The sequence below is a fragment of the Dissoconium aciculare genome (assembly GCF_010015565.1).
Source record: "Dissoconium aciculare CBS 342.82 unplaced genomic scaffold K489scaffold_10, whole genome shotgun sequence".
Taxonomy (NCBI): domain Eukaryota; kingdom Fungi; phylum Ascomycota; class Dothideomycetes; order Mycosphaerellales; family Dissoconiaceae; genus Dissoconium; species Dissoconium aciculare.
In genome coordinates this window covers 286,662-302,709 of record NW_022984960.1, presented here as the reverse complement: position 1 = coordinate 302,709, position 16,048 = coordinate 286,662, and the positions used below count along the sequence as shown (strand labels likewise).

General features: G+C 51.9%; 5 protein-coding genes across 5 annotated transcripts; 4 read left to right on the top strand and 1 right to left on the bottom strand.

Annotated features, from left to right (window-relative positions):
• Window positions 1-717: 717 nt before the first annotated feature.
• K489DRAFT_36024 (glutathione S-transferase II) lies at window positions 718-2,265 on the top strand. The gene is made up of 4 exons (XM_033602611.1): window positions 718-877; window positions 1,001-1,131; window positions 1,326-1,502; window positions 1,568-2,265. Exons 1-4 carry the CDS (start codon window positions 849-851, stop codon window positions 1,999-2,001), a joined length of 771 nt encoding a protein of 256 aa, XP_033457589.1. The 5' UTR covers window positions 718-848; the 3' UTR covers window positions 2,002-2,265.
• Window positions 2,164-6,395, bottom strand: K489DRAFT_372336 (cytochrome P450; the record flags this gene model as incomplete). Its single annotated transcript, XM_033603327.1, has 4 exons — window positions 2,164-2,511; window positions 2,584-3,741; window positions 3,776-4,058; window positions 4,261-6,395. The coding sequence occupies 4 exons, from the start codon at window positions 6,393-6,395 to the stop codon at window positions 2,164-2,166; spliced, it is 3,924 nt and encodes a 1,307-aa protein (XP_033457588.1).
• Window positions 6,396-7,258: 863 nt separating this feature from the next.
• Window positions 7,259-9,160, top strand: K489DRAFT_382484 (uncharacterized protein). Its single transcript, XM_033605384.1, has 2 exons — window positions 7,259-7,846; window positions 8,124-9,160. The coding sequence occupies exons 1-2, from the start codon at window positions 7,615-7,617 to the stop codon at window positions 8,837-8,839; spliced, it is 948 nt and encodes a 315-aa protein (XP_033457587.1). The 5' UTR covers window positions 7,259-7,614; the 3' UTR covers window positions 8,840-9,160.
• A 353-nt stretch (window positions 9,161-9,513) lies between these two features.
• On the top strand, window positions 9,514-10,765 carry K489DRAFT_382482 (uncharacterized protein). The gene is made up of 2 exons (XM_033605383.1): window positions 9,514-9,592; window positions 9,690-10,765. The coding sequence occupies exons 1-2, from the start codon at window positions 9,562-9,564 to the stop codon at window positions 10,583-10,585; spliced, it is 927 nt and encodes a 308-aa protein (XP_033457586.1). The 5' UTR covers window positions 9,514-9,561; the 3' UTR covers window positions 10,586-10,765.
• Window positions 10,766-11,359: 594 nt separating this feature from the next.
• On the top strand, window positions 11,360-12,869 carry K489DRAFT_411795 (uncharacterized protein; the record flags this gene model as incomplete). Its single annotated transcript, XM_033607850.1, has 2 exons — window positions 11,360-12,277; window positions 12,336-12,869. The coding sequence occupies 2 exons, from the start codon at window positions 11,360-11,362 to the stop codon at window positions 12,867-12,869; spliced, it is 1,452 nt and encodes a 483-aa protein (XP_033457585.1).
• Window positions 12,870-16,048: the final 3,179 nt, after the last annotated feature.

Here is a 16,048-nt window from a genome sequence, read left to right as displayed (position 1 = left end):
TCTATGACAATTCATCGAACACTTCCTGGACTCATGGGTAGCTACAAGTGGAGGTGGATATATGCGGCTGATGACCAATTGATTTGGGATGAAGCAGTACTCGCTCATCGTTAACTCGGTTTCCTCCGTCTCCACCTAGGTAAATGAGAGACTGATTATATCTCAGTCGAGCGGAAGCGAATATTCCCAGTTACTTAGTCCGTAGACCTGGACGTCACCCGTAGGGCCTGAGGTGACTGCACAATTAACGTCAGATGGAAGCAGCCCTGGATCTCATTGGTTCGGTCGAAACCGTCGCTAGTCAAATACCAAATTTCTGTCCGGCCGGACAGCGGTTCTTTTGACCGAGGGACATGGTCGAAGTTTGTTGCTACTGGCGAGGCGTTGTTGTTTTCCAAATATAACACACCTCCTGTCTGTTACAAGACCTGGGCTCACTCACAGTTGTCATCAGATAAACTGATGCCAGCCTCAAACAATCCGCGTTCAACCCAGCCAACGAATTCAATGCAGTCATCGCGAGTGGAAGACAGGGAACGTATGACGTCAAGCACGCGTGCTGATGTATGTAGCTCAGGAAAATGATGCATTACAGAATAATAGCTTGCCTCCAAATGTCCCCCATGATGGTGGGTAAGCTAATGGAGAGTCGTTGGGTGGTTGATACAGTCTACTCGATGCGGGAAGACGACCCCGAGTTAGTTTAGATACATTGCATACTCCTTTGTCGTTAGGATACCTCGGTGAAGGATCAAGATCAACCAACTCCAGGGTGGAACTCAATTTTCTTGAAATCAGAGTCCAACTTCAAGTGCTCAAGCAAGGCTTTACATAGTTGAAATACCAACATGGCGAGCAAACAGCCTAACATTGAACTGTGAGCCTTTGATTTACATCGTCCACCACAAGGAGCAAGTCGCCAACCAGGCCTCGCTCCCTGTCTTGCGATGCTTGAGTGTGATGCAACGAGATGAATGCATCTGATGATTGACGATACCAGTTACACGGCCGGCACACCCAATGGCCAAAAGATCAGCATCACACTCGAAGAACTCGGGCTCCCATATTCCGTGCGGAAGATATCCATTGCGGACAACGAGCAAAAGGAAGATTGGTACTTGAAGATAAATCGTAAGTGCGAGTGAGAGTTGAGAAGTGCTGGCCGTAGAGATTTGTTGTACTTTCTGGGGTTATTGATGCCAGACGTCCATGGATTTTTCTCGGTGACTATGGAATCCTTTGCGCTTCCAATCACTCGAGCAGCAGAATGATCGATCGTCTAGATCGAAGAACGAAACTGACACCCGATCTTTTCCCTCTCTTAGCTAACGGCCGCATTCCGGCCATTGTCGACAAATCCAATGACAACATCGCCATTTTTGAAGGCGCTGCTATCCAGCTCTACCTCACAGCCCGTTACGATCCCGATCACCGCATCTCTTTCCCATACAATAGCACTGAATACTGGGAGATGGTCGCTTGGCTCTCTTGGATGCACGCTGGTAGGTGGTCCACACCGTCATATCTTTCCTGAGGAGCAAAGTTCCTAGTTGACCTGAATACAAAGGTGTGGGTCCCATGCAAGGGCAGGCAAACCACTTCCACCGCTACGCGCCGGACAAGATCCCATATGCCATCGATCGCTACCAGACCGAGACGCGCCGCCTCTACGGCATTTTGGACACGCGGCTTGAAGCGCAGGAAAGCGGCGGACAAGGCCAATGGCTGGTCGGTGGCAAATACAGCATCGCGGACCTGGCATGTTTCAGCTGGGTGAACTGGGCCGAGTGGGCGGGTGTGGAAACAGCGAAGTTCCCCGCGCTGCAAAGCTGGTTGGAGACGATCCAGCAACGTCCGGCGGTTGTCAAGGGAGTCGATGTCCCTGAGAAGTTCGAAATGAAGGAGAAGATGCGGTCCAAGGAAGGCGAGGAGGCATTTGCAAAACATCATTCCGCGTGGGTAATGCAGGGCATGAAGGACGACAAGGAGAAGCACAAATGAGGTGATGAATCATCCTTTCTGTGACTCCTGCGTTGCATTGCACATTCTATTCTGAGCTTTGATCAAGGTGAATTGCTGCACCGAATTCTGTCCCGCTTTTATTCTTGCAAGTCGTGGCCATCCTCCATCTGTGCCTCTCTTGTATCAGATCGATGATGGTCGTCAAGATCGCCAACGCTGAACTGGCGTCAGTTTGACAGATAAAGGCTTCAAATCCCACAAGACGTAAAATCTCGCGCCGTCAACCCAATCATCTTGCGGTGCCGCCAGCGAGAGGTCAAAGTGCCACAATAGCTTTGCGAGCACCAGGCGTACCTCGGCTAGAGCCAGGATTTTGCCAATACAATTTCGCGGGCCAAGCGAGAAGGGTCGCAATATCTCATCGACGCGCATTCCGGAGGCCGATTGTACCGATTGGGGATCAATCCAACGCTCTGGGAGGAATTCGTCGGCTATATCAAAACATGTGGCTGAACGGCCCATGAACCATTGGCCCATTGTCATGTGAGTCTGAATATCCGAATAGTGTCAGTACAGGATCAGATCTCGCGACAGTGGCGAGCGAGGAATCGATACACTTACACCTTCCGGGATGACGTTCCCGTCGACGACATGACCTCCCTTGGGCGCCACGCGCGGTGTGATGTAACTCGCCACCGGGAAAATGCGTAAGGACTCGGAGATGCACGCCTCAAGATAGGGTAGGTCAACAGTGGCTTTCAGAGTGATGTGCTCGCTCGATGCGAATGAGCTACGGATCTCCTCCTGCAGCTTCTTGAGCACGCGCGGCGTCTTGCACAAGTGATATGTTGTTGCGCTTAGGCATGTGCTCGTCGTCTCGGCGCCCCCACCGACGATCAAGATTGAATTGACCGTGAGCTCGGCCTCCGTCAATCGCTCCCCTCCTTTCATCTCGCGCATCATCATGCCGATGATATCCTGCCGCGTTTTCGGTGATGGCGAAGTGGTGCCAGTGGCGTTTGCGGCACCTTCCTCATTGGCACGAGTAAGGCGTTGGTTTATAGCGGTCAATGCACTTTTCACGAAATCTTCACTCTTCGCGCGCATCTCCTTGGTCATGAGCGGCGTGAGCATCTTCATTGAAATACCGAATCGCGCCAGCTGAGTAATGACTGCGGTCTGCTTGAGTGCACCGAGGAGAAAATGTGGCCACGGGTGCATGCGACGTTTTTCCAAGCACTCGAATTCGAGATCCAGCGCCAACTGCCCAATGACATCGTTCAGAGCCCACAGATACCATTCGCCGATGTTTTGTGCAGCGGTACCATTCTCACATGCCTTTCCGAGCTGTGAGCAAAGCAAGTCGGTGTAGTGCTGCAGCACGGGCTCTACTTCCAGCACGCCGGAGTACAGGAAGGCCGGATTGGCCAGACGGCGAAGACGTGTGTGCTCGGCGTCGGGCGCCATGATCATGCTCTCTGGCACTTTCCAGTCTCCTTGTGCACCGAAATGGAATCGAGACTTGCCCAATTGCGGACGACTGTTGAAGATCTGCTGCCATGCTTCGGGTGCGGTGAATGATAATTCATTCGGAGCGATGCGGATGGTAGGTCCATAGGTCTCGTGAAACTCTGCGATGCGTTTATACAGCGTTCCTGAAGCATGATTATAGGAAGCAAACAGTCGCGTCGAGCGCCAGAGTGCGGGTCCCGGGTACTTAGCGAGTGGGTGCAAGGGACTTATATTGTACGCAGCCTTCAGTAAGAAAACTCCAATTGCCTGTGAGGATTTCCTATCAGCATTCGAAATGCACCTGGTTCGAAGGTGAGATGAATTTAGATACGGTGACAACAACACTGATCCAAGTCACAGCAGCGAGCGTGACGAATTGCTTGATTTCATTGATCTCAAGCATCTTTGTGCTGATGGTGCACCGACCAATTAGGTTATGCTTTAAGTAAGGAAGTCTACGGAGTGGCAGCCTCTGTCGGTGATGAATCGAAACGTGTTGTCTTTGCCCAGAATTTCCATAATCTTTCCAGTTGATATTGTCCTCGTGCAAGCCTGACATTGGATAGCTGACTCGCAATGCGGCTCTGAAATGTAAGTCAGAACATGGCCCTAGGAATCGCCAAGGCTTGTCAGCGCAACACCAGATTGCACGAATCGCAAGATACGCGTACTGTGAAGGGCACTTGTGACAATGTCGGAACTTGTGCCTGAATCGCGATTTGCTTTCCACAATCAGCTCTGCCGACGAAACAATCGTACAAGGGTATCATTAAAAATCGAGATTACATGTTCTGCGCGCGCGTCGATCGATCGTAGAACTCTAATGTGCACGCCGCGAGAAAGCAGGGTATTTCCTTTCGGCCATCGACCCAGAATTCGATCAAACTCTTGATTTCCTTTGCGAAGAGGCTTTGTGGCCCGCCACTGATCTTCATCGTTCCCTTTTCGCCGTCAAAGATGATGGAATTCTGTTGTTGCTCTCCGTCGCAATAGCTTGTCGGATACAGCTCCGAAGTTGCCTGCACGCGCCCGTTTGGCATGAAGTCTAATCGCCAGCCTAGGATGGAACACACTGCTTCTCGGAACTCTAATGATTTCGCAGACCAAATCTGCTTCAGTCGCATAGTCTTCTTCTCGTTTTGGACACGTTGTGCTTCGCCTTCGGCCATCTGCTCGCGAATATTCTCCAGAGTGCTGACGGGCACTACCCTTAAAGTGCTATCTGCTCTCCCTTCCATCTGTGCCAGGAGAGCGGCATTCTCTTCTCGCAAGGTCCGAATCGCTGAAAGCTTAACAGTCTCTGCCTCGGCGGTGGGATTGTTGCGCAACTCGAGCACACGTGTCTTGGAGGATTCTTTAAGGGCTTTGATCTGAGAGGCGCTGGCTTTTGCCTCAGCCTTGAGCACCTTGTTTCGGTTTTGCAAAGCCTCTATCTCATCCTGTAAAGTGCGGCATTTGCGGCGCATTTCACCCAACCTCTCGTCGTCGTTAACATCGTCATCTGATCTTCCACGTTTTGCATGTGCTGCAGGCGGCGCAGGATCCGCCTCGAGCTTAGCAAGGTCTGCTTGCAAGGCTTGCACCTCTTTTTGGTAGTTCTCTACCATACTCTCCAGCTCTGCCATTCTCTGTGCCTGCTTCTCATCAATTTGACCAGGCGTAAATTCGGCATCTTCGGCTTCCTGGTTTTTCAATTGCGCTCGCAAATACTCGGCTTCCTTCTGGAGAAGGTTCTTCTGACGCTCTAATCGCAGTCGTGCCTTGCTGTCACCGGATGAGCCGGCGGACGCCACTGCGCTTCCCTCCTTGAGCTTTGCCATCTCCATTCGTAATTCATCTTTTTCTGATTGCAGCGACTGAATCGTCTCGTCTTTGGCAGACAGTTCTGGTTGCATAATTCCGATTTTGTCGACGAGATCCAATCTTTCCAGTCGCTCCTGCATGAGTGCTCTTGCCATCTGCTCTGGCGTTGTGAACTCAAACTCGCCATTGTTTGAGGCCTGGGCCTCCAAAAAGCTAGTCCACTCTAACTTCTCGTCCTGAAGAATTCGCCTTTGAAGTTGCGCTTCATTGAGCTCTTTGCGAAGATTGTCCATCAAAGAAAGCTTCGTTCCAAGCGCACGCTTCTCTTCCTCTAGAACATCGACACTTTTTTGTTGTTTGCGCAGTGATTTGATTTCAGCACCTTGCTCCCGATTAATTACCTCGATTTTCCGAATGTATGTGACTTGCTCCGTCAATTCTTTCTTAATAACGGCGAGAGTCTCGCTGTCTCCGGTCTGAGCTTTCAATCGAAGCACCTCGTTCTCCAAAAGTCCTCTTTCCTGCTCACAAGACTTGAGTTTTTGTTGGGCGGTCTGCAACGCGAGCACTTTACCGTTGAGGTCTTGCTGAATGTCTTCCACTGACGCTTGAAGCGCTGCATGTCTCTGCTCAAGCTCTTGAGAGGTGTGCTTGGTTTGACGCTCATGCGACGCCAGCATTGAATTGGCCTCTTCTAGCTCTTCCCGCAGCGTCTGGGCATCATCTTTCAAGTCGCGCGTCTTCTTCTCAAAGGCTAGTTTCTCATTCTCGGCTCGATCACGGACTTCTTGAACCTCCCGAACGAGCGCATCAAGTTTTCGTTTGGCAGCTTCACTGGCGGCGTCCGCGACCTGGGCGCGACGAAAATCATTTTCGGCGCGTGTCTGGAGGTCGCGAAGTTCTCGCTGTTGCTGCAGCTCGTGAAGTTCTCTTTCTTGTTTCAACGAATCCAACTCGTATTGGGTAGCTCGTAGCTGAGCTCGAATCTCCTCCGTATTAATGTCCGAGCGTGATGCAGTGGTTGGCTGTTTGGATACTTCGCGAAGTGGCTGTCGCAACTGAGGTGATGGTTCACCACCAGTGATGAAGTCCCACGTCGGTTGGTTTGCGCGAGCCATGGTGCATATCGGATTTGTTTCTCGTGCACAGTTGCCTTGCCCGTCGCTGATGACGATCGCAAATCGGCAAGTCTTGGCGAGCAATTCTTACAGAGCCGGCTGTGGGAGGACGTGTTGATAGCGCGGTTCATGTCTCATCGGATGCGCGCACCCACGTGACTGGAAGCGCGGCCACCATACTGATAACTTACGCAGCGCCTTGGGTCCGCAAAACATCCATATTGGCCATACGTTCGACAAAATTACTACGGAAGCTCATGGCACTGCGAATGTTAATGACAACCTAGAGATGCCGAGATTTGTCAAGCCGCAGGCGCCGCTAGATAAGTTTTTGTGCCAGCTTCAATCAAAGACAACGACGGCGATGCAAAGATCCAACCCCTTCCAAGCTTTGATTCTGTCTCGGACTTTTATTTGGATCACCGAACACGTGGAAACGCAAGACATGACTTCCCGATAGTATGTATGTAGTACAGTAGACGTCGTGTTGAAGCTTTTCTAGGTTGGTCGGGGCCCTCATGACAGCCACGAGCTGTTGTGACCGTCATGACCAGCTGGATCCTAGTCTGCCAGGCTGTCCACTCCAAATCGGCCCTTCCTTCCCCGATGATAGTGTCTGCGTGGAAGACTAGCATGCAGCATCATCAGTTGTCGTGTCCTTGAGCAGCCCGAAAGGTGTGTGATGATTGATGAAATGTAGTGTAATGATAACGACCACAACAGCCCTCGAGGTGCATACTTGTTCCCACTAGTGCTACACCAGTCATAAATTAATCTGGAAATGAACCAAGCTTGCGGCAAAGGAGATTCCGGGGCTATCGGAGCGGGCGTGGGCAGATGGATGATGCGCACCTGACTTTTCTCCTCTCACCACCCAACCCCCCGAAACCGTCCAGTCCCCGCCTGCTCTGCTGCTTTCGCCTGGTGACCATCTGCGCATTTCCAGAGGGCGAAATTTCACCTACCGAAACAGCCTTTTTTCTCCTCCCCATCGCTGTTGCAGATCCGGGAGAGCGCCAATTATCGCGGTTGAGAAGTCGCAGGTACTGTACAGGGTGACTGTCTAAAGTGTGCTCGGCTCCCACAAATCCGCACCGGCCTCGACGCATCGGCAGTAGCAGCCCGACACAGATCTCACCGTCGTCGTCGTCATTCTCGGCCCACCCCCAAAACCCAGTCTCGGTTGATTTGCAGAGAGACCCGAATTGAGAAAAAAAGCATGCTCCACCATCAGATACCAGGCCCGTATGGCCAGATGCCTTTTGGCAATGCTTCCACTTCCGCTCCCACTTTGCCGAGAAACCAAGGGCAGGGCGGTCAGAATCAGATGCAACATGTGGATGGCTCCTATGGCGGAGCACTTCACAACCAGCAGCAACAGCAGCAGGCCATGCAGTACAATGGCGTCAACGCCCCGGCTCCGGCTTCCTCCATGATGATGCCACAAACCGGTCAGTCTTTCCTCTCTTTCACTTGTGTCATTACCGCCACCGTTGTCTATCTGATGGCTCGCCCATCATCAGCATCTCCTTGTGACTTCAGCAATGGCCACCCACTCACATACATCTCTCACGTCAACCGCCTGGCGGACCTTGCTATTGACTGAAGCTTAACCTTGTTCATCGTCACGTTCATCATTGTGCTGTCCCACTGTATCTCCGACCCATCAAGACCTAATCTGGAAACGACATCGAAGCTAATGCTAATGCTAATGCTTACGCCTCACAGGACAACCTCAGCACTATCCTTATGCCTTTGCACAACCCGGGCTCGCCTCGGCGGCCGTCGTGTCGCCTCAACAGCTAGACTTTCCCCGACAAAGCAATTCACCGCAACAAGGTCTACCGACGAATGCAATTGAACAAAACCCATATGCACCCAAGCAATTCCCCATGGCTGCTCCTCTTGTGCAGTCACAGGCCCCCGGCAATGCGGTCCCGCAGCAACAACAGCAACTGCCCAATATGGCACAGCATTCCATACCTTCACCGCAATCGCCTCAATCGCCAGCAAGCCAAGTTCGTGAGCCACAACGGATCAACCTGTTGTTGGACATCAATGGTATTCTCTTGAAACGTCTCAGTGATTTGCAAGCCCAAGACCAGGGAGGAGCCATCACGCCTCAGCAAGCTCTACAGCTAAAAAAGGAAGGCAAGCCAGACAAGATGGCTTCAGACGAGTACATCCAAATCGTTAAGCGTCTTCAGGGCAATCTTTCGTATCTTTCGCCCGGTAAACCCAAGCAGTTCCCGGGTCCCGCGTTCCTTTCGCCTCCACCTCAGATGCCAGAGTTACAACCCCTGTACGAGCAACTCAAAGACTTATTTCCTGGCTGGCCCGGAATTGAGAACATGCGGTCCGGCGTGCAGTCTTCCCCTCGCACGAACTCCATGCATTCTATGAATTCTACGAACGGCACGACATATGGGCAAACTCTACAATAATGCAAAAATTTCTTGAGTCCCATGTACAAGGCCGGAGCGGAGCTGGCTTCAAGATATAATGGCACGCGTTGGTCGCCGCCGGCTACGCTTACAGCAAGCCTTCTACCTTTGGACTGTGATTGATACCCAACACTGTAAATTTTACCTTTCGAAAACAAGGAAACTCGGCGTTTGCTTATAGAAGGAGTTTGATTGGGAAATGCTTGGATCGGAGTTGCAAAACGAAAAATAGAAGTCATACGGGAGGTGCGTTTGTGTCATGAAATTTTACCAATGTTCTAAGATTATCCACAGTTCGCAAGAACATATTTATACTCTCACCATACCTAACTCTTGCTTGTGACCCATCGGTGGAGACCCAGCGCTTTCAGCCTGAGCAGAGGAAATTTGTTGATACCCACATGTACCTCGTGCAACATCAGGCTACGAGCACCGCTGGCTCCATCTTACGGTAGGACGGCAGTCAGCTTTCTGAAGTAACACGACAGCCGTCCGGCATGCTGACTGCCGAGTATCTATCAATAACCTGTCTTCCGACGTGATATCCGGAGGCTCCAGACCGCCTCGGTGATAGGCTACACACACAGATAGACTACCATCATTTAATCGCGATGGCACTGCCCGTCGCCGTCCATGAAAACGTGATCGAATCAAGAGTTCGTGCAGCAGTATCTCGAACACTGAGATCGCCCAGCAATATCATCAACGAGGTCGACGTCAGCATGACTACTGATACGCAAGCACAGATTTATGGTACAGTAACATCAATCGCAGTCGGCTATTGTATTCGTGAAGTGAATGTTACTTTTTCGGTCGTCTTCGCACTGACACCTTTCTTCGCCATATTTAGCCAATCTCAGCGCCCTCTTCGGCGACAGCAAGCGAGGTGCCACGACCAGCAATGCTAGCAGCATCTATCAGATCATCACGTCCGACCACTGTCCATCCAATGTCTCGTCAAGCTCGTCTTTATCCAGCTCCAGCGACGAAACCATCGAGGCCGACCACACTCCCGGCTACATAGCCTGGGTCCTCGCTGCGGATGAGGAGCCCATCATTCGGGGTCCTACGGCACCGACCTGCGCAATGGCGTTGGTGAAACTCCTCGAAGCGCTGTCGGCCCTTGTGAGTCTCCGGCTGCAGCGCAAGTTTGAATCCTTCGGACGCAACGAAACGTTAATCTCTTTCGGAACAAGAGTGGAGGATGGTGGAGTTTTGAGAAGAACTCTGGATTTTGCGGCACCAGTGGAGGAGGAAATTCAGAAGGTGGAGGAAGTGAATGTACCAGAGATCAAGAGCGATGTGAAGGGCGTGGGCGCGGTTGTGGAGTTGTTGAGGCAGGATGTCTCGTGGTATGAGGCAGACGATGAAGAAGAGGAGAAAGAGGGTTCGAAACAAATCGGGCAAGTAGAGAAAGGGTCGAAGCCCAATGCCACCAAACTTGGAGATGATGTTGGCGAACAGACCAACACACTCGCTTGGCTAACGTTAGAGGGCCTGGTTCCTCCGCTCTCCGAAATGCAATTCGTGGCGCCGCTTCGTACAGCGGCAGAGATCAATATCAAAAGCCGCACAAAGGGGCGATCTTCCAAGAACAAGATCGCAGTTATCGCTGAAGAACAGGATACGGTTGACGGGCAAACGCAGCCGGTCGCTAACGGAAAAGAAGCGGTCACGGTGGCTCCATCGGAGCAGGATCCGAACATGGTCTGGATGAAGAAGTCATTGTGTGTGATCCAGGTATAGATTGCCCGAAGCTCACACATTTTCTACAGAGCACCATTGTCACAATCGAGTATCCCGTTCCGAACTTCGCTCCACCTCATTACACTCCGCTTTTTTCAAATTTCGTGAGCTCTCAGTCGTAGTCATGAGCAGCATGCTGCCGGCATCACGGAATCGATCGTGATTGACAACATTATTACACCCGGCTCTGCAACTCAGGGATGGCTGCAGTGTCTTGAACATACCGTACGTCAGCAGGCCTGATGGGCAGACACTACAAATAATGATGAAGGAGGACCAGATTGGTCGTCATTGCGGAGAAGTCCGGCATCTTTATGTCCGAAATATCCGTTCACATCCTTGTCCAGCACAGGCGCTCGGGCGCCCGGATGATGAATGATTACCTAACCAATGTTTCCATCCCAAGGTTGCACATGAGCATCACGTCTGCAAGACATATGTGATGTGTTAGATTGTTCTATTTGTTTTTTTCCTGACGAGACACATTTGTTAAGAATATATACCTGCTTGAAGCAGATTTGACCTTAGCCTGCGACGGCGGTGTCTCTCGGTGGTGTTTGTCTGCCCAGTCTTCCACGTGCCATCTTGCCCAGCTGAGTCGGGACCCCTAGGCCTCCGGACGACGACGTCCATGTTGTGAACAGCATCCCGATCATCCAACATCGCCGACAGCAAATTGTGCCATCCTTGAGTACCTCGCAATTTCATACTTGGGACATGTTCGCAATCTAGATCACGAACACCATCACCCACGGCATCTCCGTGACATCAAACATGCGCTCCTTCAGCGCTCTGCCGACTGGCCTGGCAATTATCCTGTCAGCAGCGACATTGACGGCCGGTGAAGTCAGCGACCTGAAGGTCGATCTCCTCAGTGGACCCACCAAATGCACACGACCAACACGCGACGGCGACATTATCTCTGTTAATTACAAGGGCACCTTGACCACAGGCGAGACCTTCGACGAAAGCTATGGACGTGGCGCGCCTTTTCAATTTACTTTAGGAGCAGGCCAGGTCATCAAAGGATGGGATCAGGGGCTTTTGGACATGTGCATAGGGCAATCGAGAAGATTGACAATCCCACCGGAGTTGGCATATGGAGACCACCAGGCAGGGATGATTACACCAGGCTCAACACTGATATTTGAAACCAAGCTGGAGGACATTCTGAACTTGACTCCAGAGGACTGGGCGTTGATGGAGCAGAGTGAGGCTCTGGCATCGGCGTTGGTACCTACGGCCACTTCAAATACAGGAGAAGGCTCATTCTCAATCGCCACTGCACCAGCCTCGCCCAACGGAGATGGTGCGGCCGCCGCTGACAAGGCAGCAGATTCTAGTCTGGAGTCGCCCACTGCAGAGAAGCCTAAGCCCGAGTGTCAGTTATTGGGACCGTTTGCGCTGCTGGTTCAGGGCGCGCTTGGTGCTCTGGCGCTGCTCACATTGGTCTGGAAACGCTGGCGAGAAACCCCGAAGCGGCCCTGGAAGATTTTCATCTTCGACGTGAGCAAACAAGTCCTGGGGTCCATGCTCACACACGTCATCAACTTGACTATAAGCATGTTGAGCAGTGTTGACATGGCCAACGCGGCGGCTCACGTTGTGCACAAAGCCGGCGAGGCTGCACAGGACGGTCGGGGCCGGACTCCAAACCCTTGCTCATTCTACTTGCTCAATCTCGCTATTGACGTGAGTGGACCAATTCAACACATGCGGTGCTTCAATCTTACTGACTTGATGGTTACAGACAACCCTTGGCGTGCCAATCTTATGGATTTGGCTGAAAGTCCTTCACTCCGCCTTCCTGCGGACTCCACTCGCGCGTCCGCCGGCCTCGATCAAATCCGGTGTCTACGGCAACCCTCCCAACATTCGATGGTACGGCAAACAGCTTATGATCTACTGCATCGGTTTGGTGCTCATGAAATTCTGCGTGCTGTTCTTCCTGCTCGCGCTACCCTGGCTGCCGTGGGTTGGCGACTGGGCTCTCCGATGGACCCGTGGGAACGAACTGCTGGAGATTACCTTTGCCCTATTCATCTTCCCACTCGCTATGAATGCCGTGCAGTACTGGGTCATCGACAACCTCATCATGGACAAGGGTACAGGTGGCGAGAAGGGCGACAGTGGACAGGAATACACCGCCGTTGCAGGCGAGGAAGATGAGGAGGAGCAGCGAAGGATGATCATGGAGGGTGATGACGAGGTAGAAGACGATGAGCCGTCCACGCAGACTCCCGGCCCTCGGAGCGGCGTCGATAACTCTGCAAAGAGGAAGTGATTGTTCGGCGTGGAGTCATGTTGCACTCTCGGTAGAAAGTTCAAGTTTGATTGTCACATTGCATCGGGAAGATCTTGCATGGGATTCTGGAGTTCTGTTTAATGGTCTGGCATCTATTGGAACTGTTCTTGCGTAAATTCGCATGAAGATATACAAGTGAATCATTCGGTTTTAAAAATCAACATAAGTTGTGTCGCAACAGAGCTTGGCTTTGCCGTGGTTTATAGTCGTCTATGCGTCGTCGACATGGCCATGCTAGTCCACCACTAAACGAGCCTTCACTTTCCCGATCGTTTGCGGAATGCGCCTGCCGTCGAGGAGCGGCTACAAATTCCAGCACTAGGCGAAATCTTCACCCCAATCATTCGCAATCCTTCTGTGCGCACAGACAGATCTACTCTTGCACACACGGCTGAGCAAACACTTCCGGCCAATGTTCACGACGAAGCGATGTCACACAACCAAGTCCAAAGAAAAACATTGGGAAATGAACCATCGGGTTCAATCCTACGACCCGGCGCACGCGAGGTCATCATGCCGACCCGCTAAGCGAGCGCGTGAAATTGCAGCAGGAGTCTTCTGGCGTCGGGAAGGATCACAACAACGGTCGACGGCTCGTTGGAAGTGTTGGAATGATGGGAGGCTGTTGGCATGTATTTCTGTATCGCGGACTTGCATGTACAGTGTTCGCAATCGTATAAGGAGGTCCCAGCAGGCCCGATCATAGCACGAATGGATAATGAACAGCATCCCGGAGGGAGGGCATGTAAAATGCGCTGTAATGGTATCGTCATCCTCCATGATGTGCCCAAGTGATTGTTGACAACGGAAGTTACAAGAGTACTTCAACCATGCCACGGGAGAGCCTAGAGTCTATGCCAGTGTTTGTCATGTTTGTCAAAGTTCACGGGTACTTTTGCTTCTGTTCTGTTTTTGACAACAGTGCGTATTCGACACATCGCTAGGCAGAGTAGGACTTCATCGCACGCCTGCGGCACAGCTCGTAATCTCAGCTTTAATCTCTTCGTAACAGGTGCAGCTGTATATGCACGTAGAATCCTGCCCCGCGAGTCGCATTCTGATGGGACGGTTAACTAGGGGTGCCAATGCCTATCGCAACATTGATAAAGCAAATGTATGCAATCCGAGACTGCCTGGGACAAGTGGTACCTTGACTTATGGTGGATTCAAGTCCGCGCTTCGAAAATAGTTTTTGATAGCCTGATAGGATCATCGTACCGCGCCAGTGAATTTAATTCCGACAGTTTGAACTATCGGAGGATGAACTGACCATCATGTTCTTAGCTTTCGTCACGATCATTTATCACAGTTCTTACGACAAGGTCTATTTCTTCGTATGGTTTGGCGCGCGAGACGAGAACAACATAGCACGCGCTCAGCCATGATCGACGCGTGGAGGTCGATCTAGCGAGAGGCCCGTCTCGGGCATCTAGTCGTTGTCCAACACTTGGGTTTGAACATGGCAGCTGAAAATCAATGAAGCACGTCCCGTTGCCTGTCTAGTCCGACGATCTGGGATGACCGGCGGGTCAAATGGCCGCTCGCAATGACCCTGCGGTCGTCAATGCGGAGTAACACAGCCAGGCGGGCGGGTCTCTGGGGTGGCAAAGATACTCATGACGGGTATATGTTGGCAATGGAACATATCCCATACCATTATGCCAAAGTGTAGCCTTCGTCGAACTGCAGGGGCAGGCTGCTGCGATTGCCGTTGTGGTGATGATCTTGCATCATTGTCATGCCTATGAAGTTGGTCTGGGAGATACTGTGGTGATTTCCAGCACGCACCTACCTTGGTGTACAGATTGTGAATGAGGATTCGATGATGCAGGCGAAGTGTGTGTGTCTGCGCAGGTGATATGATTTTCGAGACATGCAGCTGTGCTTCGTGGAGTAGCGTCTGTGCCTCCAGCACAGATGTCACAAGTGGCGGGCGGGCCATATCTCCCGTCTGCCCGTCTCCCTCTCTTTTCTCCCGTCATGTTGATGAGATTTTGAGGCATCGCATGTCGAACATCGCAGTATTAACTCAAGGTTATGAAGCTCATCTACTCACAGCAAGCGTGAGATATTGTTTGCGCTCGTGGGTGCGTTCAAAGATGCTCTCCCCTGTAGCCTTCGAGCCCACTTGAGCGCTTGCCGCCTGTACCTGCTGCCGCCGGAAAGCGGCCCAAGCCCGCCACACGTCCCTTCTTCAGGCACGGGGCAAAACGGTGCTGCAGCTGCTGCAATTTTGCACAGCTTGCGATTTGATGATAGCATTCAGGGGATGCATTGATCAAATGTCTGAGCCAACGGGCGATAGTCGAAGGAAAATGATGTGCTCAAGGGATCGTCGTCTGCATGCATTGGAGAAGCGCAAATTCTTCTTCTGGAGGATCGACGGAAGTGAGTGGTCGCCAGTACAGAGAAGTGGAGTACGGCGGGAGACGACCAGGTGGAGTGAATTCGTGTCTTCCCATGCAGGGCACAAGACACCAGCAGCGACAAACACGGCTACCATGTAGTACGTGTGTACGTCGAGCGCATGCTGCAACACTTGCCAAACATTTGTTTCGTCCCATCGACAAGGATAATGTGTTGATGGTGTGAGCGAATTGAACGAGATGGACCATGCGGGGTTTGCCCCCCTCGACCTCATTTTTATCCAATGTTCACGTGCTGGATGTTCTGGGCGCGTTTCAGAGGAAACGCATGGCGCTTACGTTCTTGTCCTCGAGGGTCATCACTGTCGACTGATGAGAGGTAGCGCAGTGCTAAATTGAACGAAGTCCTGACGGTGACGCATGGCCTGTTTCGAGTCAAGCTCAAGAGCCACGAGCCTGAATTTCGCAAATTGGTGGAGGTCGAGAACGCCTGGGTGGCACAGCTGACAGGGCTGCTGCTGCACTATGCAAGCCAGTGCGCCTCGTCATTGTCATTTTTTCAGAACAATTACCAGGGTTGGTGACTGCTTTTCGCCTTTTCGGTGACCAGCCTTACGAAATGATACGAGGACACCGTCATGCATTCTGACCATTGTCCCGTCACAGCGCGACCCCTGCGAGCCACCCGCGTGACATGCGGTCCACACGCGAGTTGCATTGCTCAGACTCTCGAGGCCGAAGAACTGGCGCATTGGACCGATGCAGACATTAAGCACGCATAGGGATCATGCA